The sequence below is a fragment of the Anomaloglossus baeobatrachus genome, chromosome 9, assembly GCF_048569485.1.
Source record: "Anomaloglossus baeobatrachus isolate aAnoBae1 chromosome 9, aAnoBae1.hap1, whole genome shotgun sequence".
NCBI lineage: Eukaryota > Metazoa > Chordata > Amphibia > Anura > Aromobatidae > Anomaloglossus > Anomaloglossus baeobatrachus.
The window spans coordinates 64823066-64849004 of record NC_134361.1 but is presented as its reverse complement, the minus strand read 5'-3'; the positions used below and the strand labels follow the sequence as shown (position 1 = coordinate 64849004).

The 25939-nt window shown below is 44.2% G+C and overlaps 1 protein-coding gene across 3 annotated transcripts in view; it reads left to right on the top strand.

Annotated features, from left to right (window-relative positions):
* Positions 1 to 22743, top strand: part of MCF2 (MCF.2 cell line derived transforming sequence) — a 199036-nt gene extending 176293 nt beyond the window's left edge. For 2 of the 3 annotated variants that reach the window (XM_075323773.1, XM_075323775.1), the window contains 8 exons: positions 346 to 424; positions 515 to 578; positions 1476 to 1514; positions 2650 to 2753; positions 4102 to 4214; positions 5369 to 5481; positions 6895 to 6995; positions 22165 to 22743. In XM_075323773.1, coding sequence (XP_075179888.1) covers positions 346 to 424; positions 515 to 578; positions 1476 to 1514; positions 2650 to 2753; positions 4102 to 4214; positions 5369 to 5481; positions 6895 to 6995; positions 22165 to 22205 — 654 coding nt within the window. In that variant the 3' untranslated portion in view covers positions 22206 to 22743. The remainder of the gene's footprint in view (positions 1 to 345; positions 425 to 514; positions 579 to 1475; positions 1515 to 2649; positions 2754 to 4101; positions 4215 to 5368; positions 5482 to 6894; positions 6996 to 22164) is intronic. The other variant, XM_075323774.1, reaches the window with a different exon arrangement.
* Positions 22744 to 25939: the final 3196 nt, after the last annotated feature.

Here is a 25939-nt window from a genome sequence, read left to right as displayed (position 1 = left end):
TTGACAGCTCACCAGCAACCATGTAACGACGCAGAAACGATCCTCATAAGGTCAGGTCGCCCGTCGTGATCGCTGCTGCGTTGCTATGTGTGAACCCAGCATTAGGCATATAGGAGTCTGAAAAGTGTTACTAAGTTACTTTTTGATTGAAAACCCCCCCGGCTTATGTAGCCTGACAATGTGTTATGTTCAGGAGGAGGTGTTACCGGTAGATTGAAACTTGTTCAATTCAGAAAGACTTTACATGGCTTACGAAACATTCAGAAAGAAACTATATGAGTGAAATGCACGAAAGCTGATTTACATAACACGGGTCTTCATAAAAGCCAAATCTCTGTGTTTCAGGCGCAGACCTCCGATCAGAAGGCGGCATGGCTGAGCGAAATCCGGAAGATTTTGACCAGACAGCGAGAACTTATAAAAGGTGTTGATATACTTTATGTCTCTACTTATTCTATACATATAGTATACTGCTGAGCTATTTATTAGATATACTGTTCATTTCTGGTTACAGTAGAAAAACTGAAGCAAAATTCCTTTTCAGACCAGGTTGTTCTATCACCACAAATGAGTGAGGGGTAAGTGACCATTTACTCAGAATTCGGTCCTTTCTTCATATAAAATGCTAATTATACAAGAAATAAAATCCATATCATCAGAACAGTAAAGCATTCCACCAGTTTTTGCTTTGATATGCCCTCATTATATGATAGCAGAGGTCTGTCTGCCAGGACTGAGGATCCGGAAAATAAAGGGGCCCAATTATTAATTTATCGTCCCATTCATAGCAGTGCTCCGGGCACCGCTGTGTATGGAAATGCAGCACAGTGGTCTTTCATTCTCAGGATCAGCGGCATTTCTGGCAGCTGAACTTCCATTGATCATAAAGTGGTGGCAAAAAAAATAAGAACGTCAATTTTATTGTTTTTCCACTTTTGTTTTTTCAAGAGCCAAAACTTTTTTTTAACTGTTCCTGTCCATATTGTCATATGAGGGCTTCATCTTTGTGGAACGAGTTGTAGTTTTGAATTATGTTAGTGTATCATGTGCTGAAAAACAGGAATACAAATCTGAGTAGGAGGAAATTATCAAAATAAAAAGCAATTCTGTCATGGTTTTTTTATTTTTGTTTTATTTTTTCACTGTGTCCATTCTGAAGTATAAATGACCTGAAAACATAATTCTTCTGTTCAGTACAATTATTCTATTATTATTATTATTATACAAAATTCTAAAATTTGTAAAAAAAAACAAAAAAAAAAAAAAGTTTGTGTTTAGTTTGTGTCACTATTTTCTGTGAGGGCTTGTTTTTTGCACGTTGATCTGTAATTTCTAATTAATAATTTTGTAGTCTAAACGACATATGGACTACTCTTTTTGGGGGATCTGCAGTGATTAAGAAAACTGAAAATCTGCCATTTTATTTTTTCCCGCTGTTTGACAAATGTTTTAAATAATTTTGTATTTTTTAATAGACTGGAATTTAATGGACGTGGCGATACCAAATATGTACAGTATGTATTATTATTATAATTATTATTATTAATATTTATTTTATTTTACAACTGGGAAAATGGGAGTGATTTAAACTTTTCTATATTTTTCAAATTATTCTTTAACATTTTTTAATCCTCGTATGTAGCCTTAATTTGCGATTATTTGATCACCTACTTTATTAAAAGCGTTTTCCCATGAATAAAGTTTTAATCATTAGATCTTGGAATAATAATAATTTCATGTGTATAAAAAATGTTTTCTGTGCTGAGATAATCTTAGGGTATGTGCGCACGTTGCGTACTAGCCCAGCACCGTAAAAGGTGCGCTTCACTGCGCAGCTGAAAAGCTGCGTTCTGAAGCGCATGGTGCCGGCGAGAACGTGCGCTCTGCCTGCAGCTCCTGCCATAGACAGAGCAGGGGCTGCCGGGAAAGCGCACGGAAGAAGTGACATGTCACTTCTTTTTGCGCAGCGCTTCGGCAGTAGCCGAAGCGCTGCGCTCTAAAACGCCACGTGCGCACGGCCCCTGCACAATCTCCATAGATTGTGCAGGGGACGCAGGACGCATGCAGTTACGCTGCGCTACAAAGCGCAGCGTAACTGCATGAATTTACGCAACGTGCGCACATAGCCTTATACTGTATGCCCCTGCTGTGTAATGTGTAATGGCAGTGTCTGACCGTACAGGGACAGGGTCTGATCCTACCACAGCTCCTGGGCAGGGGAGGAAGTAAAAAAAGTATACAACAGACATTACATCATAGGATCACAAATAATTCATACTTTGAGGTAAAACCTTTTTTAAAAATAGACCGTTCTGTGAAAAATGTGCGTTCTGGATGCTTTTCCCACTCTGTCTATGGCAAAGCAAGCATCCAGAACGCATGAATTCTCTCCAGGAATGTGCGCACGTTGCGTTCTGCCGAATGCGTCTCAGAACACAGCTTTTTCAGCTGCGTTCTGAGACGCACAGGCAGTGACTTACACGCTGCGGAATTGAACGCAAAGTGCGCACATAGCCTTAAGTCAACACATTCCCTGGGCTCCCCTCCCATACTAATACTATTACTACTACGATTACCACTAAATATTATCAGGTCAATAATTCTATGGATCTATGGTAGTCTTATGGCTTTTCTTCTTTTCTTTTAAAGAAAATTACAGAGGGCTTCCGTGAGTTCAGAAGAGAATGACTCGGAAAATTCCAGTCCTATGTTAGAAAGCTTAAACGTCTCCCCTCATCATAAACCGCACAAAGGTACGGAAAACATAAGACATTATATTTACAGAAGTAAATTTAGTTTCTTTTCTCCATTGTTGATGATCAAACAATACAAATGTTTTTGCCGTACCGTATATAAAAAGGCAGCTGTAGAGCAAATAAACCTTGTCTTTGACGCTTTGGGTTTAAACTACGTTCCCACAATGGGCTTTAGTGAGTTTTTGATGTGAAATTTCTTCACCATTTTTGCACCTATTACAATTAGGTCACTTGTGGTTTTTCATTGCCTCTTTGCGTGCGTTTTTTAACTTGTGTTTTTTATCGTGTTTTTGACTCTGCGTTTTTGTTCTTTTCTTGGTATGTCAAGTTTTAAATACAGCTGCTTTATTTTTGATGATTCCTGGTATTTGGTATTTATTGATATACTGTGCGGATCTATTGATATACTCTAGGTGTGGTTTACATGCATTTTTTATGTTTTCGCAGCGGAAGCACTGTAAAATCACACTGCAGATTTTCCACATCTAATGCAAGTCTATAAAGAAAATTTGCCATAGAACACAGCAATTTTTGCGTAGCAAAAATTTCCAGCATGAAAAACTCACCAAAAGCTGATAGTAAGAACGTAGCCTTAAGGCCGCTTTACACGCTGCAACATCACTAGCATTTGCTGGGGATGTCGAGCGCAATAGCACCCGCCCCCGTCGTATGGCCGATATGTGGTGATCGCTGCTGTAGCGAACATTATCGTCACGCGCACATACCTGCTCTGCGACGTCGCTGTGACCGCCGAACCGCCTCCTTTCTAAGGGGGCGGTTTGTTCAGCGTCACAGCGACATCACAACAGCGTCACTGAACCGCCCAATAGAAAACCGCCCAATAGAAGCGGAGGGGCAAAGATGAGCGGGACGTAACATCCCGCCCACCTCCTTCCTTCCTCATTGCAGGTGGCCGCAGGTAAGGTTGGGTTCCTTGCTCCTGCGGTGTCACACATAGCGATGTGTGCTGCCGCAGGAACAACGAACAACATTGTACCTGCAGCAGTAACGATAAATGGGAATATTAAAATATTAATGTCACTTTTATGTTGAGGTGCCCATACTTTTGCACCGGTCAAATTTTGTTTTAATGCGGATTTCACATTTTCTGTTAGTACAATAAACCTCATTTCAATCCAGAAATATTACTCAGTCCATCAGTTATTAGATATATGAGACTGAAATAACCCAATTGTTATAAAGAAAAAAGGTTAACATTAATAGGGGTGCCCAAACTTTTTCATATGACTGTAGTTACTATTCGTCCATCACTAATAATAATTCTAAGCTCAAAATTAAATCGTCTATAGTTTTTTAATTGATTTGCATGTATACGTTGATACAGGCTGGCATGGGATGTCCCAGTCCTTAGAAATCTGTGAAGGTCTCGATGGATGGTCCAGTCATCACTATACATGTCCTTGTTCGGACACAGAGGAGGAGGACACGGTGCAGTTGGTTGGTATTTCCTCTTATTATTTGTGTATTGGAAGCTTGTGGGAAATTAAGCCCATGTTGGCGTTTGTCATGCAGTAAACATTTTGCGCTCCCATGCAGTGATTAATGAATAGTCGGTGGATAGTGATTTGGTCCCATATTTGTCTGAACCCCAAGCAGTAGAACAGCCCATACTGCACTAGATGGGATTTACATAGTTACATAGTTACTTAGGTTGAAAAAAGACCTAGGTCCATCTAGTTCACCCTTCCTCCACCCGTTCTACATTTGGTCACTAAAGCGGGCTTTACACGCTGCGATATCGGTCCCGATATCGCTAGTGTGGGTACCCGCCCCCATCTGTTGTGCGACACGGGCCAATCGCTGCCCGTGCCGCACAACATCGCCCAGACCCGTCACACATACCTGCCCGGCGACGTCGCTGTGACCGGCGAACCGCCTCCTTTCTAAGGGGGCGATCCATGCGGCGTCACAGCGACGTCACTGAGCGGCCGCCCAATAGCAGCGGAGGGGCGGAGCTGAGCGGGACGTAACATCCCGCCCACCTCCTTCCTTCCGCATAGCGGCCGGGAGGCAGGTAAGGAGAGCTTCCTCGTTCCTGCGGTGTCACAAGGAACGATGTGTGCTGCCACAGGAACGAGGAACAACCTCGTTACTGCTGCAGTAACGATTTTTGAGAATGGACCCCCGTGTCGCCGATGAGCGATTTTGCACATTTTTGCAACGATGCAAAATCGCTCATCGGTGTGACACGCAACGGCATTGCTAAAGCGGCCGGATGTGCGTCACCAATTCCGTGACCCCAACGAGTTCGCATTAGCGATGTCGTAGCGTGTAAAGCCCCCTTTAGTCATTTATAACTCACAATGTTGTGTGTACTAAGGAAATCATCCAGCCATTTTTTAAAAGCTGTTATAGTATCTGCCATTACTACCTCTTGTGGTCGGTATTCCACAGTCTGACCGCTCCAACTGTAAAGAACCCTTTCCTATTTAGCTGCCGGAATCGCTTTTCTTCCACTCGCAGTGAGTGCCCCCTGGTCCTTAGTATTGTCTTTGCCTTTGATATGTTTTCTTACCTCTGACTCCATCCATATTGCTTGTAAATGGCGGTCTCCGCTGTATGATATAATTGAATTATGTGCTGTATCGCAGTCTCCTGGAAAATACAAGGCACTGGCTGACTGCAAGAAGAGAGGATCTGACGATGTACTGGTGAAAAATGGAGATGTTATCCAACTATTACAGGAAGACGCTGAGGGACAGTGGTACGATCCCTATTCTTCGTAAACAACATAAACTTTAATTTAAAGGGAATATGGCACTAGGTTTCAGTCACCTAATCTGAGAGCAGCATAATCTAGAGACAGAGACCCTGATTCCAATAATGTGTCACTTACTGGGCTGCCTGCTGTACGTTTGGTAAAATCACTGTTTTATCAGCACTTAACCCTGCTGCCAGGTAGTCAGGAATATTCATGAGCTCTATAACCCCGCCCCCACCACTGATTGGCAGCTTTCTGTGTACACCGTATAAGTTTAAGACAGCTGCCAATCAGTAGTGTGGGCGGGGTTATATAGTGTGGTGGGCAGGTTAGAGAGAGCTCACCCTTAAAAGCTTAGGAGAACTGCTAAATCTGAGGCAGATAAAAAAGGGATTTTATAAACAGCAAGCAGTCCAGTAAGTGATACATTATGCTGCTCTCAGATGGGGGAGCAAAAACCAAGTGACAGAGTCCCTTTAAGCCTAGACTTGATAAGTCATCACATGTACAGTATCTCACAAAAGTGAGTACACCCCTTAAATTTTTATAAATATTTTATTATATCTTTTCATTGGACAACACTGCAGATCTGACACTTTGATACAATGTACAGTCAGTGTGTAGCTTGTATAACAAAGAAAATGGAGTATAATTATGTATGATTATTATTTTGAAGCATTTTTTGCAAAATAAACAACTTTTCTTGTTGCAAAACCATTTAAAGCCAAAAGCTTAAAAGAAAATGTAAGAACTGGAACACTGCTATGTGCCCACGCTTTTACTGAAGCTCGGTGTTGGGCTGCTGTCTTTTGGAGCTATTCACGGGATTTCCCATTGATCTGCAGGATATGGAATGAAATTATATATATATATATATATATATATATATATATATATATATATATACTGTGTATATATATATATATATATATATATATATATATATATATATATACACACATATATATATATATATATATACACATACACATATACACCATATATATATATATATATATACACATACACATATACACCATATATATATATATATATATATATATATATATATATATAGTATATACATATATATATATATAGTATATACATATAATACTGTATATATATTGCATATACGTTTTGTATGCAAAAATTGTGACTTATCATATATATTTATATATATATATATATATATATATGTATATATGTATATATATATATATATATATATATATATATATATATATATATATATATGTATATACATACACAATGGGATTTGTCACAATATTTGCATTTTTTTTTAAACAATTTTGTCATTTCTATATTTTGAGATTTTAAATGGTACAAAGTGACCGGCCTGATTGCTAGAAATGAGAAATGAGACATGTTGCATTGTGCTTCTTTCATCTACAGGCTGGTGAAGAATCTGAACCGAAAAAAAGAAGGATGGATTCATGGAAACAACTTACAATTCATCATTGGTGAATGTAGGATGCGGGCATCCAAAATAACAGGTAACACACATAGTAATGCTGCAAGAAATCAGTTCAGTAAGGCCTAAGCCACACGGCGAGAAAATCGGTGCGAGCGGAGTGCGATAAAACATTGCATTCCACTCGGACTAATATTATCCTGTGTGCCAGCACACGAGCGATTATTTTCTCAGCCCTAATCGGACCAAGAAAAAAATCGCAGCATGCTGAGATTGTAATGCAAGACTCATTTCTCTCGCACCCATTCAAGTGTATGGGGCGAGAGAAAAATTGCACTGCACTCGTGGTACATCGGTGTACCGCGCGGGCAGAGGGAGAATCGCAATAGCCGGCTACGGAGGAGAGAGGGAGAGAAATCCCCTCCGCAACGCTGGCCCGCCCCTCCACAGCACCGGCCCGCCCCCCACAGCTGAGGCCCGCTCACATGGTCGGACCTCAGACGCAGGGATACTAGCATGACAGGAATGAAGAAAGAAAAATTCAGCTCACCCGTATATGTATCCGCTCAGTTCAGATGGAATGCAGGATGTCCACCGGACAGGTAGGTCCGTAGAGGCAATAGCGAGGAGTAAGGACGGGACCAATTCCAGGATAGAAAAAATATAAATCCAACGAAAAATATATAAAAGTGTAGAAACTTTATGCAACGATTAAAAATCCAAGAAAAACATCATCGATTCCATGAAAACATCATTGCTTGACGCGTTTCGGACAGTTGGAATGTAGATAAGTCCTTAATCATAAGCATAAAAATACACAGTGGAACCAAACATATAAAGCTTACCATGGAGAATGAAGGACGGACAAAAGGCGGGTGTAGTCCTAGGAAAATGCAAATGAGAACAGGGGAAAGAGAAAATAATGAAATTTAACCCTTGCATAGAAGGTAAATACCTGTTTGGATGTGGAAGGAAAGTAAAGGGAAAAAAACAAAACAAAAAAAAAACCCAACAACACACATGATCCATTGAGTGGTGTATCACACCGCATTTCTTATAAGAAAAATATATGACAAAAAAGGGGGGGGGGGAAGCAATGAACTAATAAATACACAACACTGCTATATGTATGGGATGATATATAAGAAAATATAAAATATTTTTATCTTTTTGGTTGAAATATTTATTTATTATTTATAGTTTTGTATTTTATGTGATTTTAATTTTAATTTGATTTATTATCACTCCATAATCAGAGATAAAATGTATATGATGAATGAATTATGCATTATTTGTTATATGTAATATTTGTAGGTAATTCTGAAAATACCTATATGGAAAAAATTTCAACAAAAAATAAAAATCAAAATATATTTGCGATGTGGTATGTAGACAAATCAGTGGAACACGAGTGATACAAAAATATATTTTCATTGTTGATCCCTTCATGTTCGTTCTATAATACGTAACGAAGGTCAGAACGATAATTTAGTCCCATTGGGAATCTACTGTCCATCTTAAGGATCCATTTTGCTTCGGTTTGGAGCAAAAGTCGGAACCAATCTCCACCACGTATAGGTTTACATACATATTCAATTCCTGTAATGCTTAGAGTAGAAAAATCCCCTTGATACATGTCCAAAAAATGTTTTGTTAAACCGGAAACGGAGCGTTTGTTTTTACTTGTACCAGTAGTGGGATCAAGATATGATGCTACATTAGTATGCTCGGAGATTCTTCTCTTGAGGGGTCTCGAAGTACAACCAATGTAATCTTTAGTACAAGTGTTACAGGTAGCCTTGTAAATAACATGTGCTGTGGAGCAATTGATAAAAGTTGAAATTTTATGGGTTTTGTTAGCACCGTAGGTAATTATTTGGGTCTTCTTCATATGCTTGCAAAGGCCACAGCGTGGAATGCCGCATTTGTATGAGCCCTTAGTAATTAACCAAGTGCCGGAATCAGTATCTGAGGAAGGAGATATTAAATTTCCAATCGTTCGGGCCTTTTTACCAACCACATTTACTCCTTTGGATAGTATGTTGGCCAGATCAGAGTCCTGATATAGGAGAGGAAGATATTGAAGGAAAATTTCTTTAATTTTAGGGAAGTCTCTGCTGTAAGGAGTTGAAAAAGTGATGCGATTAGAAAAAGTTCTTGATGATGTTTTTGATTGGTCCCTATCCTGTAGCAGATTATCACGAGATCTTTGGTCAGCAAGATTGTTAGCTCTATTAAGAATTTTATTAGTGTAGCCCCTATTCCTTAGGCGGATTTTCATGTTCTCGACTTCAGCTTTGTAGGTCAAATCAGTGGAGCAAAGGCGACGTGCCCTCAGGAATTCGCCCAAGGGAAGATTTGAAATAGTATGGGCCACATGACAGCTATGGGCATGTAGGGTGGTGTTCCCACTAATAGGTTTGCGATATAGTTTGGTATGAGTCAAACCTGAGTGTGGATCCCCAGACAGCCATATGTCACGAAAAGGAGCTGAGTTCTGAAATCCCTCCACAGTAAACTTGAATTCATGGTATTATTGTTAATATAATAACGAAAATCTTGAAGGAGTTGTTTTTGTGGAGTATTTTCATCGAGCTGCCAGATCATCTATGTATCTGGCATACCAGATTATATGACTCAGGAAGGGGTTCTCAAGAACATGTATACGAGATTCCTCCCAAGTGACCAAATAGAGGTTGGCAAGAGCACAAGAAAAGCTAGCCCCCATGGGGCAGCCCTTTATTTGTATGGAAAACTGTTGGTCAAATCGAAAGAAGTTGTGCTTCAATAGGAAATCACATACTGTAAGAATGTACTCCTTTGTGACCTCTTCCAAAATTGATTGTTTAGTCAGATGGTAAGAGAGGGAATTAAGAGCATCCACATGAGGTATACATGAATACAAAAAAAAAAAAGGGGGAATGGATGGGATGAGCTCTTTGTCAACCCCACTAAACAGTATAGAAGACACATGGGAGACACACAAGGGGAAAGATAGGACTCAGATAGAAGTTCAACATAGCTTTCAGCCACAATAACAGAGTGGAATACAAGCCACCTGCTTGCAACCTCAGCGTGAAAGAACTGAAAATATCACCAGCACAGTCCATAGCAAGGAAGCGATATTTAAACACCAAAGAAAAGCTAATCAACAGCTGGGTGGAGACGAGCTCCTACTGGGTCCAAAAGGGAGAGAGATGAATCCAGCGGGAAAGCTACCTATACCATTGAATACTGACAGCAGGAACAATGGAAAGTCAGGGAGCATTCTCTGCAGCAAAACGCTGTGACCTTCTATGGCCAGAAACCACATGACCCCTGTCACCCGTGACACACCCATGACAGTAAGGTATGAAGGAGCTGCAAATTGTCCAGGAACCTAAGAAACCGTGGGAGAAAAAATCTGTGCCATGCACCACTCCTTCAGAAATTGCACTGGACGTGATACACTATCCGCTTGGCCAGAATTGTTTCCACATTTCTACGAGTAAAACTTGTCATAGAGATTTTAATGAGTGGAAATACACAAAGTTTCATATTACTACATAGAAGTCAGCAATCGATGTCTTAAACTTTACATCAGCACAATTAGTAAATTCAGTTAGGTCCAGAAATATTTGGACAGTGACACAAGTTTTGTTATTTTAGCTGTTTACAAAAACATGTTCAGAAATACAATTATATATATAATATGGGCTGAAAGTGCACACTCCCAGCTGCAATATGAGAGTTTTCACATCCAAATCGGAGAAAGGGTTTAGGAATCATAGCTCTGTAATGCATAGCCTCCTCTTTTTCAAGGGACCAAAAGTAATTGGACAAGGGACTCTAAGGGCTGCAATTAACTCTGAAGGCGTCTCCCTCGTAGTTAAAAGGTCTGGGGTTGATTACAGGTGTGTGGTTTTGCATTTGGAAGCTGTTGCTGTGACCAGACAACATGCGGTCTAAGGAACTCTCAATTGAGGTGAAGCAGAACATCCTGAGGCTGAAAAAAAAGAAAAAATCCATCAGAGAGATAGCAGACATGCTTGGAGTAGCAAAATCAACAGTCGGGTACATTCTGAGAAAAAAGGAATTGACTGGTGAGCTTGGGAACTCAAAAAGGCCTGGGCGTCCACAGATGACAACAGTGGTGGATGATCGCCGCATACTTTCTTTGGTGAAGAAGAACCCGTTCACAACATCAACTGAAGTCCAGAACACTCTCAGTGAAGTAGGTGTATCTGTCTCTAAGTCAACAGTAAAGAGAAGACTCCATGAAAGTAAATACAAAGGGTTCACATCTAGATGCAAACCATTCATCAATTCCAAAAATAGACAGGCCAGAGTTAAATTTGCTGAAAAACACCTCATGAAGCCAGCTCAGTTCTGGAAAAGTATTCTATGGACAGATGAGACAAAGATCAACCTGTACCAGAATGATGGGAAGAAAAAAGTTTGGAGAAGAAAGGGAACGGCACATGATCCAAGGCACACCACATCCTCTGTAAAACATGGTGGAGGCAACGTGATGGCATGGGCATGCATGGCTTTCAATGGCACTGGGTCACTTGTGTTTATTGATGACATAACAGCAGACAAGAGTAGCCGGATGAATTCTGAAGTGTACTGGGATATACTTTCAGCCCAGATTCAGCCAAATGCCGCAAAGTTGATCGGACGGCGCTTCATAGTACAGATGGACAATGACACCAAGCATACAGCCAAAGCTACTCAGCAGTTCATGAGTGCAAAAAAGTGGAACATTCTGCAATGGCCAAGTCAATCACCAGATCTTAACCCAATTGAGCATGCATTTCACTTGCTCAAATCCAGACTTAAGACGGAAAGACCCACAAACAAGCAAGACCTGAAGGCTGCGGCTGTAAAGGCCTGGCAAAGCATTAAGAAGGAGGAAACCCAGCGTTTGGTGATGTCCATGGGTTCCAGACTTAAGGCAGTGATTGCCTCCAAAGGATTCACAACAAAATATTGAAAATAAAAATATTTTGTTTGGGTTTGGTTTATTTGTCCAATTACTTTTGACCTCCTAAAATGTGGAGTGTTTGTAAAGAAATGTGTACAATTCCTACAATTTCTATCAGATATTTTTGTTCAAACCTTCAAATTAAACGTTACAATCTGCACTTGAATTCTGTTGTAGAGGTTTCATTTCAAATCCAATGTGGTGGCATGCAGAGCCCAACTCGCGAAAATTGTGTCACTGTCCAAAGATTTCTGGACCTAACTGTATATAGAATACAATACTGTATATATAGAACTGTCAAAAAACCCAAAGAGCACACATCCAAATATAAAACTTACAATGACACATTACCCATGATTGAGGGTTCACTCACATTTGTGTATAAAAAAATTGGTCCGATTTTCATCCAGAAAGTTGGCCGAGTGAAATCTGTTTGGCATTCCACATGTCATGCGAGTGTGTGATTTTTTTTTTTTTTCTCGCCTAGCATCTGTATGATGTGTTTTTTTCTCATCCACTGTTATTCTACAATCATTTACAGGACCATTTACTGTGTCCTATGCTACAGAATGGTGATGTATCTGTAACACCCCAGAGTCGAGGGGGTTTTCATCTGACACGTCGCCGGATCGGGGGTGCAGATCCTCTGCGTTGTCTCGGGCTGGCCTGCTCCGGTTTCGTGACCCCGAGACGTACAGGAGGGAGGGAAGATGGTGGACGGGAGGAAGGACTGAGGATGGGGGGTGGTAGTGACGGTGAGGAAAGTCTTTTTAGATCGTGATGCCACCTGTGGTCCGCGGCCAGACATGGGCCGCCGCAGCGGGTGCTGCACTCTGTGGCTGATGGTGAAGATCGCAGCCGGGATGGTGTCGCTCCCCACAGGCGGAGCGGGATTAGCCTGGGGAGGATGATGGAAAATGGATGGGGGTGGGGGTAGTCCCCGTTGGCGCCGCAGTGCTGGCCAACGGCATCGGCAAGTGAGAGGCAGGGGCTGCGATTCCAAGTCTTTTATTCACAGGTAGTTCAGGCGCTGCCCCAGAGTACCGATCTTTGCCACGATGTGCTCCAGCCGATCCCAGATAGTCGTCTGTCACCGCCGTTGCCCGTGAAAGTCTTTCTATTGACATGTCCCTTGGTTACTATCTGGAACCCGGGCCGAGCCTCCAGCTCCAAGCCACGGGTCCCACGAAGAGCGAGAAACACTAAACACCTGCTGTCTGTGCGTCATGTTATCCCAAGCTGTGCCTGGGAAAGTCTGCCCTAGTGAGATGTTTGCGCCTACTTCTACCCCATGTGGTGCCCACCCCCAGAGGTTGTCCTAGCGACTGGGGAAGTCCCATGCTTCGATGGCTGGCTCCCCTGTCTGCCCTAGTCCTCCTCCTATGGGAAAGCACCTTACTGTTGTATATATGTGTTTTTGTGAAGGCATCGGCAGTTAACACCCTCCTGACCAGGGATAGATATTACCCCTTAAAAGTGGTGTAATACCCTGTGGCGCCTGAAGCCCAGGAGCACCACATATCCATAAAAAATGGATAATCCGTGTGACATCCGTTTTCTTCTCGCACCCATAGACTTGCATTGGAGTTTTACATCACCATACGAAGCATGCTGAGATTTTTCCACAGGCCAAATCCAGCCGAGGAATAAATATGGCCTAATTGTTTAACATTGGTGCAAGTATAATCTGATTTTTGAGATTGGATTGCACTTTTTGTATTTATACACAGATGTGAGTGAGCCCTGATATTGATGTTCCTAGGGAGCTAACATGTTATCGGGGAAGCAAAGTATTGGTTATGGATCCTGTTTGTTCATATTTAAAAGATTGATAGAAAAATATCACCACTTTCTATCCAGCCAAGGATCATATTATTGCAGCTTTCATGGTAGTCAGCCGTCTGTGTGTGGTGCGGTCTGCCATCTGCTGGTGAAAGGTGAACATTACATGGAAGACTTTTTCCAAGCAAAGGACTGACAGCTGCACATACAGACAGGAGAGGAAGGTGAAGAACTTTATAGTGATTAGTTTTCCCAGCACACATGCCAGTAGAAAGTTTTTGTTTGTTTTTTTCGGGCCGTGGATACCGTACAGGTTACAGAGCAGTGGCGCGTCTCCATAGAGGGAATATTATGTATTAATTTCAGGTGCCATTTAATAGATTTAAAATCATGTGCACTTGTTGCTTTTTTTGTTTCTTTTTTTTCATGCGTTTTTTTCTTGCAATCAATATTGCAAAGAAAAATGCATCCCAGTAAAGTCTATGAGAATCCTGACTTGCTGTGCACATGTTGCTTCTTTGCTCCTTGCAGATTTTGTTGCAAAAAAAAAGGAACAGCATGTCAACTGTTTCTGCATTTTTTCCTGCGATTATATAATCCACTACAGTGCTTTATCACTACAGTGGATTATATTTCAGTGTTGCACTCACAGCACTGACACCTTGTCTATCACACCATGCATCCGGCATGGTCTGTGAGGCGACCTGTAGCTCAGTAACCCAGGGTCATCATGGTGATGACTCAGGGTTGCCATGGCAGTGATTGGGTCCCTGTGATCGCGTTACAGGAACTTGATCGCCAGGGAGAGGTAAGCGATCCCTCTCCTTGCCTCCTGAATGCTGCGATCACATTGATTTCAGCGTTCATGGGGTTAAACTGCCGGGAGCGACGCGGGCACCACTTTGGGAAGTGAGAGCAGAGTCCTGGTTGTAACATCAGCCAGAACCTGTCTGCAAGCGCCTGAACCCCCGCGATTGCCATGACTAAAAAAAAAAATGCATGTGAAAAAACACGCAAAAGTGATAAAAAAATACATGTTTTTTCAGCAGCGTTTTTTCTGCCAAAACATGCGCAGAATGTGCAGAAAATAAGCACACAAAAAGCAACACGTGCGCATAGCCAAAAAGTCCAGCTTCTAATGTGTTGGTGCCGGACACCACAAACATTTCTAAACTTCTGAGAGTTTCCAAGTTCCATCTGCTTCTCTTTTCTGGCACAAGTCACCCCGTGCATAGACATAGACCACGCAGTGAGGACTTGTGCTGTGAAAGATCGGTTGCGGTCTTAAACATTTTGGGACAAGATGTCAGATACTGGCAGCCAAAAGGCATCCAGTACTGCCACCTGTTGGAATATCTCATGTGTAAGCTCCAGTTGTCTATCGCCTCTGTAAGAGAAGTTAAAGGGATATTATCAAGTCTCTTGACCAGTACAAAGCTTTGCATACGCCTTATTTATGGGTTGCTTAGGTAGGCGGGTGCTCTTCCATGAGTGACAGTTCTGGTCAGAAGCTTCGTACTGTCAGTGTTTGCTGTGAGTCTACACCATTTTCTTCTCCAGATAGCAAGGCACTTGAATGGGCAAACAGCTCAGGAAAGTAAAGTGGGTTTTACATGCTACAATATATCTTACGATGTGTCGGCGGGGTCACGTCGTAAGTGACGCACATCCGGCATCGTAAGGTACATTGTAGTGTGTGACAGCTACGTGCGATTGCGATTGAACGTTAAAACGTTCATCGCATATGTAAGGGGTGGACGGACCCCTAGTGTGGAGAAGCGGTTTTTCCCCCCTGAAGACGCCACAGTAGTATGGTGGCAAATTGTAAATGTTGATGGTAAAATGTTACCTGTCATAAACTGTTTCCCCACTAGGTGCCAGTGTAGAGCAGTGGTTCCCCTGGTAACAGTGGCAGGGAAGGAAGGGGCAGCCTAGGTGGGGAAGGAAGGGTTCTGAATGCAGAGTCCAGTGTGCAGTGAGATGTGAGAGGCGAGCAAGCTCGGTCTGAGGTGACGGGGCAGAGTGTGGGAGTGAGTACTCTTGGCTAGAAAGCAGAGGAAACCCATGAGAAACGGTGGAAGAGTTGGGACTAGTCCGGAGCCGGTGGTGTGTACTAGAGTGGAGTGCAGCCATCAGGGGGATAACAAGTGGCCCCTGCAGGCGAAGGTTAGTGCCCTGACAAAGAAGTGGAGAGGTGAGAACTTATCCAGAGCCGGTAGTGTGTGCCGGATCTGCCCTACAGTAAATCCGGGTTAGAGCGCAGCTACTAGGGGGTTAACGTATGTCCCCTGCAGGCAAAGGAAAGTGCCCGCAGAGAAAAAGGAAACCGTTTTTGTAGAAAAGGACCTGTAACTTGTAACGTACTAAAGTAAACCTGCTGCAAACAAAAAGATGGAAGCTTTGTTTAATAAATCGGTGTTTGGTTTATCTGCTGCCTGCAATTGTCTCTTTCCTGAAAGTGAAGAAGGCGCTGGAGAGCACAGAAAGAACGCTGTCATAAATGGGCCCCATGCATCCACACTCTGCCCCAACAACACACCTGTTTTGCAAGTAACGGCCGGGCCGGGGTTCAGCCTGCGGCCCACAAGGCGAGGGGACCCGACTACACCCCCTGAGGCGCCCCCTGCCCCCGTTGCATTTTGGCGTAGTCGGCAGGATCAAGCCCGCAGAAGAGAAACCCTGAGCAGAGACCAAGTGGTGCCTGATGTACTGAACAGGCCACAAGATGGCGGCAAGATGGTGGCCGTCCTCATGGATTTAGTGAAGGCGCGAAAAGTGGGCGCCAAACGAAAAGCGCTGGGCTGGCCTGTAAGGAAGAAGCCCGGAGTGCACCGCCCAAAGAGGGGAGGTGCTTGCCCCGAGATACTGCAGAGGTCTAGAGACGTGGGCGGCGCCGCAAGAAAGAAGAGGCGTCGCAAACGCTGTGCCGACCTGGTGGGTGAGGCTGGGGGCGGAGTATGGGCAGAAGCGGGAAAAGAAGAACCGCCTCCACCTTCCCCGGCGCGATTGCAACCCCGGCAGTGGAAGAAGAAGCAAACTCCAATACCTGGACCAAGCAGAATGGAGAACAGAGCGTGGCGCGCTCAGCATAAGCAAGCGCTCGCTGAAGCCTGTGGGCTGAAGAGTACCCCGACGGTCGCGCCAAAAGCGGCCGCCGAACCTACGGCTGGAGACAAGCCAAGAGAAGCATCGGCATTACTGGTGATACATCAGAGTATGGTGTCGCACCCGGTAGTTGTTGTCGGCAGCCCACTGCGGTCCCATCCAGCTACCCCCTCACCCCCGCAGGAGGCTGAAGGGCCTGAACCGGAGAAGGAAGTACCGGAGCCACCGGGTTATGAGCCGTTTCGTAGGCTACCCCGCTTACCTGGACAGTCCCTCTCCGACCATGTGAGGGCCCAGCGGGCTGAATGGCTGCGTGCATACCACCCAGCGTGAGGGTTAATCATCCGGAAGTAAAAGATCTGTTTGTTGTCGAAAGCCGGTACTGTTGGAAGCCGGTGAGTGTTTATGGTTAAAGCTACGTTAAAAGAACTGAACCCGGGAATAGAAGAATGCAGGGACTATGCATGGACTTCTCCCGCGACTGTTAAGTAAAGAACCCTTTTGTTTCTGTTGGTCGCGGCTCATCTAAGACCGGGAGCGCTTGAGGAGAGCCTCCGGGCAGAAGATCAGCCAAGACCGGGAGCTCCCCTAGAGGCACTCCGGGCACCGGACTTGTGTGCCAATCTGGTGTGCTTCGATACGTTAGTTTTAAAATGTTTTTTTTTTTTATTAATAAGAAAGAAAAAGAATACTGCTGAAGAAACGTGTGTGTGTTTTCCATATGCGTTGTCTTGCAGGTGCGGAACCTCGCCAGGAGGCTGAGGTTAAAGAGGGGAGGAATGTAAGGGGTGGACGGACCCCTAGTGTGGAGAAGCGGTTTTTCCCCCCTGAAGACGCCACAGTAGTATGGTGGCAAATTGTAAATGTTGATGGTAAAATGTTACCTGTCATAAACTGTTTCCCCACTAGGTGCCAGTGTAGAGCAGTGGTTCCCCTGGTAACAGTGGCAGGGAAGGAAGGGGCAGGGCAGCCTAGGTGGGGAAGGAAGGGTTCTGAATGCAGAGTCCAGTGTGCAGTGAGATTTGAGAGGCGAGCAAGCTCGGTCTGAGGTGACGGGGCAGAGTGTAAGAGTGAGTACTCTTGGCTAGAAAGCAGAGGAAACCCATGAGAAACGGTGGAAGAGTTGGGACTAGTCCGGAGCCGGTGGTGTGTACTAGAGTGGAGTGCAGCTATCAGGGGGATAACAAGTGGCCCCTGCAGGCGAAGGTTAGTGCCCTGACAAAGAAGTGGAGAGGTGAGAACTTATCCAGAGCCGGTAGTGTGTGCTGGATCTGCCCTACAGTAAATCCGGGTTAGAGCGCAGCTACTAGGGGGGTTAACGTATGTCCCCTGCAGGCAAAGGAAAGTGCCCGTAGAGAAAAAGGAAACCGTTTTTGTAGAAAAGGACCTGTAACTTGTAACGTACTAAAGTAAACCTGCTGCAAACAAAAAGATGGAAGCTTTGTTTAATAAATCGGTGTTTGGTTTATCTGCTGCCTGCAATTGTCTCTTTCCTGAAAGTGAAGAAGGAGCTGGAGAGCACAGAAAGAACGCTGTCATGAATGGGCCCCATGCATCCACACTCTGCCTCAACAACACACCTGTTTTGCAAGTAACGGCCGGGCCGGGGTTCAGCCTGCGGCCCACAAGGCGAGGGGACCCGACTACACCCCCTGAGGCGCCCCCTGCCCCCGTTACACATACACGTCGTTCAATTCCTAAAAATTGAACGTGAGGTTGTTCAATGTTCCCGAGGCAGCACACATCGCAGTGTGTGACACTCCGGGAACGATGAACAGATCTTACCTGCGTCCCGCCGGCAATGCTGAAGGAAGGAGGTGGGCGGGATGTTTACGTCCCGCTCATCTCCGCCCCTCTGCTTCTATTGGCCGGCTGCCACGTGACGTCGATGTGACGCTGAACGTCCCTCCCACTCCAGGAAGTGGACGTTTGCCACCCACATCGAGGTCGTATGGAAGGGTAAGTACGTGTGATGGCAAATAATCGTTTGTGCGACACGTTCAACAAATTGAACGTGTCGCACATACGATGGGGGCGGATACAATCGCATACGATATCGTATGCTTAATCGTAACGTGTAAAGCAGGCATAAGAGCCATGATTTGGAGAACTGCTCTGGAATATACCAATGCTGGGGTGAAAGGTTTTGATTCCAAAGGACTGATAAATCACTTTGGTCAGGAGCTGAAAGGGAGGAAGAGGGTGGTGAGAAGCTAACTGCTGTATAGATATCAATAGGTTGGACAGAGTGGACTGTGATATCAGGAGTTAACTCCTCTCCCAGAATGCAACTACTGCATACACCTAGACCACATGCACATGTTCAGTATTTCGTGAGGTTTTGTTACCTTAGTATTTGTAAGGGTATGTGCGCACGTTGCTTTTTACCTGCTTTTTACCTGCTTTTTTGCTGCTTTTTCTTCTGCGCTGTTTAATGCCAAAATGGATGTGTTCTTCTATTCAAGCAAAGTCTATGGGAATTTGGGTTTCTTGTTCACACTATGTTGTTCAAAATGCTGCCTTTTTGTGGCAGAACTTTGGTCAAAATCTCAGCTTTGCAGTGCAAAACCCAAATGGCAAAAACAATTGACATGTTGCTTCTTTGAAAAGCTGAGTTTTTGACCAAAGTTCTGCCTCAAAAAGGCAGCATTTTGAACAACATAGTGTGAACAAGAAACCCAAATTCCCATAGACTTTGCTTGAATAGAAGAACACATCCATTTTGGCATTAAACAGCGCAGAAGAAAAAGCAGCAAAAAAGCAGGTAAAAAGCAACGTGCGCACATACCCTAAGACAAAATCGGGAGTGTCACAATCAGAGGAAAAGTATAATAGAAACACAGGCACCACTTCTGCATTATTCACCCACTCTTGGTTTTGAGTTACAAGTATTGAGGTAAAAAACTCACCAAATACAGAACGCATGCACATGGCCTTAACCATTCTCTGGTGGCCAAGCTCCTTGGAAACAAGCTGAATACTATGTAAGATAAAAATCTGTTGCAAAATTGATCATTTTTATTGTCTAACTAAAGCAATTTAATGACATGAGAATCTCCCTTTAATAAGGAGCATCTCTTAGTGTATGTGTGTAAATTTGCATCATGACATGTATATATATCACAGTGTGTACACATATGACAGTTGGTGTATGTGTATATGAATTACAGTGTGTATATTTATCACAATGTGTATATGTGAATATGTATGTATCCCAGGGTATATATGTGTATATATATCAGAGTGTGTATATATGTATATGTCAGTGTGTATATGTATTACAATGTGTATATGTGTATGTATCACAGTGTGTATACTGTATGTGTATATGTATGTATGTATTACAGTGTATATGTATTACAATCTGCATACATGTATAATTATCACAATGTGTATATGTGGCACCCCTGAGGCTTCAGTCGCCACAGGGTACTGCACCTCAACCGAGGTGTAGTATTCATCTCGGGTATGGAGGAGGTCGGCGCCAGTGGACGCAACAATCCACACGACACTCAAGTCAGCAGCCCTTCCACTGGGACTGGGTTAGGGTTGGATGCTAGGGGTAGCCATCATGAGGTATGGGACCTCCTGCCAACTAGTCCAGCTAACCCGGGAGGCGGGGCATCATCAGGGGAAGTCAGGCGCACACAAACAAACTGTAGACCATCAGGAACACGCAGAGAGAGGACGCAGAGTATCAAGGGACCCGTGGTCTGGAGCTGAGCGGCTCGAGCCGGGTTCTTAGGAAAAAGGGGAATCCCAGGATTCGCAGGTAGTGCGTCAGTCACCCGTGACCCATTCCACTGACCAAACGTTGGGGTGGAGGGACCACAAGCAGGAAGGACATACAAAAAAGTCCATCGGACTTGACCTCCAAACTATCCGGGATCGGCTGGAGCCCACAACAGTGGAGCTCCGCACACCAAGGGCGGTGATACCTCAGTGAGTAAAGAACTTTGACTGCAACCCCTGTGTCGCCCCGTCATTGCCTGTGCCTCCGCCCTCGTACCCCTGCACCATAGAGTACCACTACTCCCAACATCCCTCGGGCCTGAGCTCTGCCTGTTGGAGAGCTGTACCAACCAAGCTGCGTCACCATCTGCCCCAGAGGATACTTCAGCAGCGGCTGCTCCTATATTGTCCGCATACCACAGGTGGCGTCACGAATACAGACTCTACTCCCCTGTAAATATTCCTTCCCCCCCATCTTTATTGACACCACCGGGGTCACGAAACCGGGCCTAGCCGCTGTGACATCCCTCTCCTACACCGGCCCGGTGACGAGTAACCCCCAAGACCCTGTGGGCGCGTCATATACTGTACATGTATGTGTCAGTGTGTCTATGTGTATGTATCACACTATGTGTATTTATCACAGTGTGTATATATGTGTATGTGTCACAGTGATAGGGTTTGCCATACCATTGGGGCAACCTGTGCAGCTGCACATGGGCAGACGTGATATGGGCGCCACTACCACCTCCAAAGCAGCAAGTAGCTTGTGTTACAGACACATTTTAGGACTGGAAAAAGCCCATACATTGGTCCTACAGAGGGGTCCTCTTCTGTCTTTGTATGGCCCCGTACAATGTGTATATTTGTCTGGACTTCCATCCGTACTCCCTCCCAAAACGGGATTTGGACTAATGCGCTGACTGGGCCCCTGAGTTTAATAGTGCAGACATAGTCACCTTGTGCCCTGCCGTGCACCATTTTCAGAAGTTTACGGTTACTGGAGGTGGACACCCATATGTAATCTACTATGCCTGGTGTCTGTCTCCAATAAGCATATACTCTCCCAAAAAAAATAGTGCACAACTCCATTTTTTGGCGGGAGTATACGCTTATTGGATACGGACACCCAGATGTAGTAGGCTGTCTCTGTGTGTCCGCCTCCAGTACCTGTCAGTGCATATGTCCAAATCCCGTTTTACGGGAGGTTCAGACGGTAGCCCCGACACGACCACTGAACGAGGAAAGGAATGCAGTGTGAATGTCCCCTCAGCCAATAGGAGAGGATCCAGCCTAGAGTAATCGCATTAAGATAAACTGTAGTGAATAAACCTGACGGGATAGAAGAAAACTAACCGCAGTTGTGATATCAGCTTGTCTATTTTAGTCAAAATCAGCAGAAAAATTCAACTTAACAAAAATTATGTGCAAAATTGCTTCCCAGTGTTATGCACTTGTCCCAACTAAGTTGTACTCACTTTGCAAATATGGCCAGAGGCGGGTGGGACTGGCATAAAAATGCCAAAATCGCATAATAATTGATCATTCGGTCCATATATAATGGAGATGATCACTTGCACTGGGCCGATCAGTGGCTCAAGTGATGAAGACTAAACTGATGAACTAGACCTGTCCTCACAATTCTCTTCTGTTCCTTTTTTTCCAGACGCTGCCCTGTGTAGCACAAGGAAGTTAAGTTCACCCTGAAGCCCCCCGTGAATACGACGGCAACACAGATCCCCGGATGTTGCTGGAGCACTGTTGTCAGACGCACTGTTACATGTTAATGTCACATCCACTCTTATCCTGCAACATCGTCTGTGACCATCCTCTACAGCTCAGACACCTTTTTCACGTGGACAAAGGACACTTTTAAGGACCTCATTTTGTAAGAAGGTTGTTGTACATTGGAAAACTCCATTTTTACCATGCTCCTTAGTATCATCATGACCTTATTTTTCATCTTGGCTAATGAAATGTTTTTAACTTAATGTAAATATGGAAACGCTGACATTTGTAGAAAATCCATTCCAAGCTCTAACATGTTTTACCGTTTTCGAGTAAAACGTCTGCACTTTATTCACCTCGGCTATACGTATCTTGATGAGGCTTCTCATGGAGACAGTAGCTTGAAGTTGGCCTACTTTTTATGAACTGGACTGGTTGATCTTGAACATTCGACATTGTTGCCACTACCTGCTTTATGGTGTAATGTGACAAACTGCAATAAAAAATCTTGTTCTTCCCTAACATAAAACAAGTAGAACATGAATCACTTGGGCTTCTATACCTTTATACAGAGAAGTAAAAGAATGTTGTATTGGTCTTACTGTTAACAACACCATCTGCTAAACAAAGGAGAAGGTATAGCTCATTCTCAGAGAGAAAATCAAGTAATATTCTTACAATGCTGAAAACAATTGAGGCATATACGTTCATCTTTCTTAGGGATGCTGAACCTCTTCTTGTGTTTTTATTGAGGACTAGCTGTAGTACCCAGCATTGCCCGGGATAATACCTGTCTCTGTCTCTCTCCCACTTTCTCTGTCTCCCAGCCTCTGTCTGTCTCTCTCTCTAGCTCACTGTCTGTCTGTCTCTTTCCCTATCTGTCTCTCTCTCTCTCTCTCTCTATCTCTCTGCCTGTCTGTTTCTCAATCTCTTTGTCTCTTTTTCTGTCTGTCGTTTTCCCTATTTTTCTCTTTCCCTGTCTGTCTCTCTCCCTGTCTGTTTCTGTCTGTCTTTTTCCCTCTCTGTCTGTCTCTCTCTGTGTGTCTCTTTCGCTGTCTGTCTCTTTCCCTTTCTGTCTTTTTCACTGTCTGTCTGTCTCTGTGTGTCTCTTTCCAACTGTCTCTTTCCCTGTCTGTGTCTTTCACTGTCTGTTTCTTTCCCTGTCTGTCTCTTTCACTGTCTGTCTGTCTCTTTCCCTGTCTGTCTGTCTGTTTCTTTGTCTGTATGTCTCTTTGTCTGTATCTTTCCCTGACTGCCTCTTTCCCTGTCTACCTCTTTCCAAGTCTATCTGTTCCTTTCCCTGTCTGTCTCTTTCCCTGTCTGTCTCTGTTTGCCTCTTTCCCTGTCTGTCTTTCTCTTTGCCTGTCTGCCTCTTTGCCTGTCTGCCTCTTTGCCTGTCTGACTCTTTGCCTGTCTGCCTCTTTGCCTGTCTGTCTGTTCCTTTCCCTCTCTCTTTCCCTTTCTGCCTGTCTCTCTCCCTGTCTGTCTCTTGCTCTGTCTGTCTCTTACTATCTGTCTCTCCACAGAAATCATATTACCTCACACATAAGCTTCTTATACTATGAGTGTCCTTTGTTGCCTATAGCAACCAAATCACCGCTCCTATTACTGACCTGTGGCTCTCAGCTCCATTGACTTTAAAGTAAGCAGTTTTTTGGTGAATAACTGTAAAGTGTGGGGTTTAATTTTCCCTTCCAAACATAGTCTAGGACGTTCCATGAGTCAAATGAAACATCTGTGCAAAATTTTGTGATAGTAAATGTGACAATGTGCATTACTGTAGCGGACACACCCACACACACACACACACACACACACACACGCACGCATACACTCAGCTTTACATATTAGATGGCTAGCACATAGTAGCAAGGCTAGTCACAAACAAACCTCCCTCATCCTTCTTTCTCCACATCATCTGTTGGAGGAGGTCACCATACACATACTATAATCATCAGACGGATTCATCTGACTTTACTTTAGTAAATGGGAACCATTAGAGTCGGCGAACATGACGTCTTTTTGACACTGGTGTACCCTCATGATATCGAAGCAGGAGATGATTCAGGAAAATTCCGATGCTGCTTTTCCTGAAGCGCCTTTTTTATATTTTTTCTTTGCAGCCCCTTTTTGTTTTATGTACAAGACAGCAGAGGCTTCCAAGCTCATACTGCCTGAAGAATGGTCAAGTGTCGTCTTTTAAATGCTTCATGGCTTTCAAAGAATGAAGCTGTTAAAAAAAGGGAAGAAAAGATGGAACAAATGCACCTCGTAGGATATGTACCAACAATGCCTTTTACAGGGCAGTTCCATTTGGAACCTACCTAAAGATCATTACTAAATGCCAAAAAGAATGAACACATGCACAGCAATGTCAAAACAATTTGCTGTGCATATATTACTTTTTTCCACTTTTTTTTTACTGCTTTAAGGCGGCGTCACACGCGCCGATATATCGTGCGATCGCATGAGCGATTGCACCCGCCCCCGTCTTTTGTGCGTCACGGGCATTTAGTTGCCCGTGGCGCACAAAATGGTTAACCCCCGTCACACATACATACCTCCCTAACTACGTCACAGTGGGCGGCGAACATCCTCTTCCTAAAGGGGGAGGGACGTTCGGCCTCACAGCGACGTCACACAGCGGCCGCCCAATAGAAGCGGAGGGGCGGAGATGGGCGGGACGTAACATCCCGCCCACCTCCTTCCGTCTACATTGCCGGCGGCCGCAGGTAAGCTGTGTTCATCGTTCCCGAGGTGTCACACGTAGCGATGTGTGCTGCCTCGGGAACGATGAACAATATGCGTCCTCTACAATCAACGATATTTTAAAAAGGAACGACGTGTCAACGATGGACAATTAGGTGAGTATTTTCCATCATTAATGGTCGTTCCTTGCTGTCACACGCAACGAAGTCGCTAACGATGCCGGATGTCCGTCACAGAATCCGTGACCCCGGCGATATGTCGTTAGATCTGTCCTTGTGTGTGACGGGGCCTTTAGGCTTCAAATGCTGTCGCAGCTGAAAAATGACCTGAACCTTTATCAGGCGGCTTCTACTTGGAAGCAGTCACCATCTGATATATGAAACATAAAGAAAATGGTGGTAAGACAGCTGCCAAAATGATGCATAAGACAAAAAATAAGAAACTGAAAGTAAAACATCACCAGCATTTTCCTGAAGCATCTTATGCTTGAAAAAATCATGTGTGTACAACGTTGTCCAAAAGATGTGTGCACATACCCTTAGTTCAGTATTTTATATTGTGTTTGTGACTGGCCTTGCTACTATGTTAGGCCCGTTTCACACGTCAGTGAAAAACACTGAAGTTTTTCACTGGCGTGTAAAACACGCACATGTCCCTCCGTGTGCCGTGAATCACGGCACACGTGGGTTGTCTAAGTGCAATTCGGGCTCCGTTCTCCGTGGCCCGTGATTGCACTTAGAGATTAACTCACCTGCGCCCGCTCCCGCTCTCCATGGTGCTGAACGTTCCCGCGGTGCAGCATCCGGCCGGCGCTGACCCCCGCAGCAGCTGCTTCCGGGTCGGCTGTGTCGTGCATCATGAATATGCGCGACAGTAATGAGCCGGCTCAGAAGCAGCAGGGAGAACAGGCTGCAGAGAGCGCGGCTGAAGCCGGGTGAGTTAAAATGTTTATTATTTTAAATGCACGTTTTTTCTGGCACGTGTTTCACAGACCACACCACTGC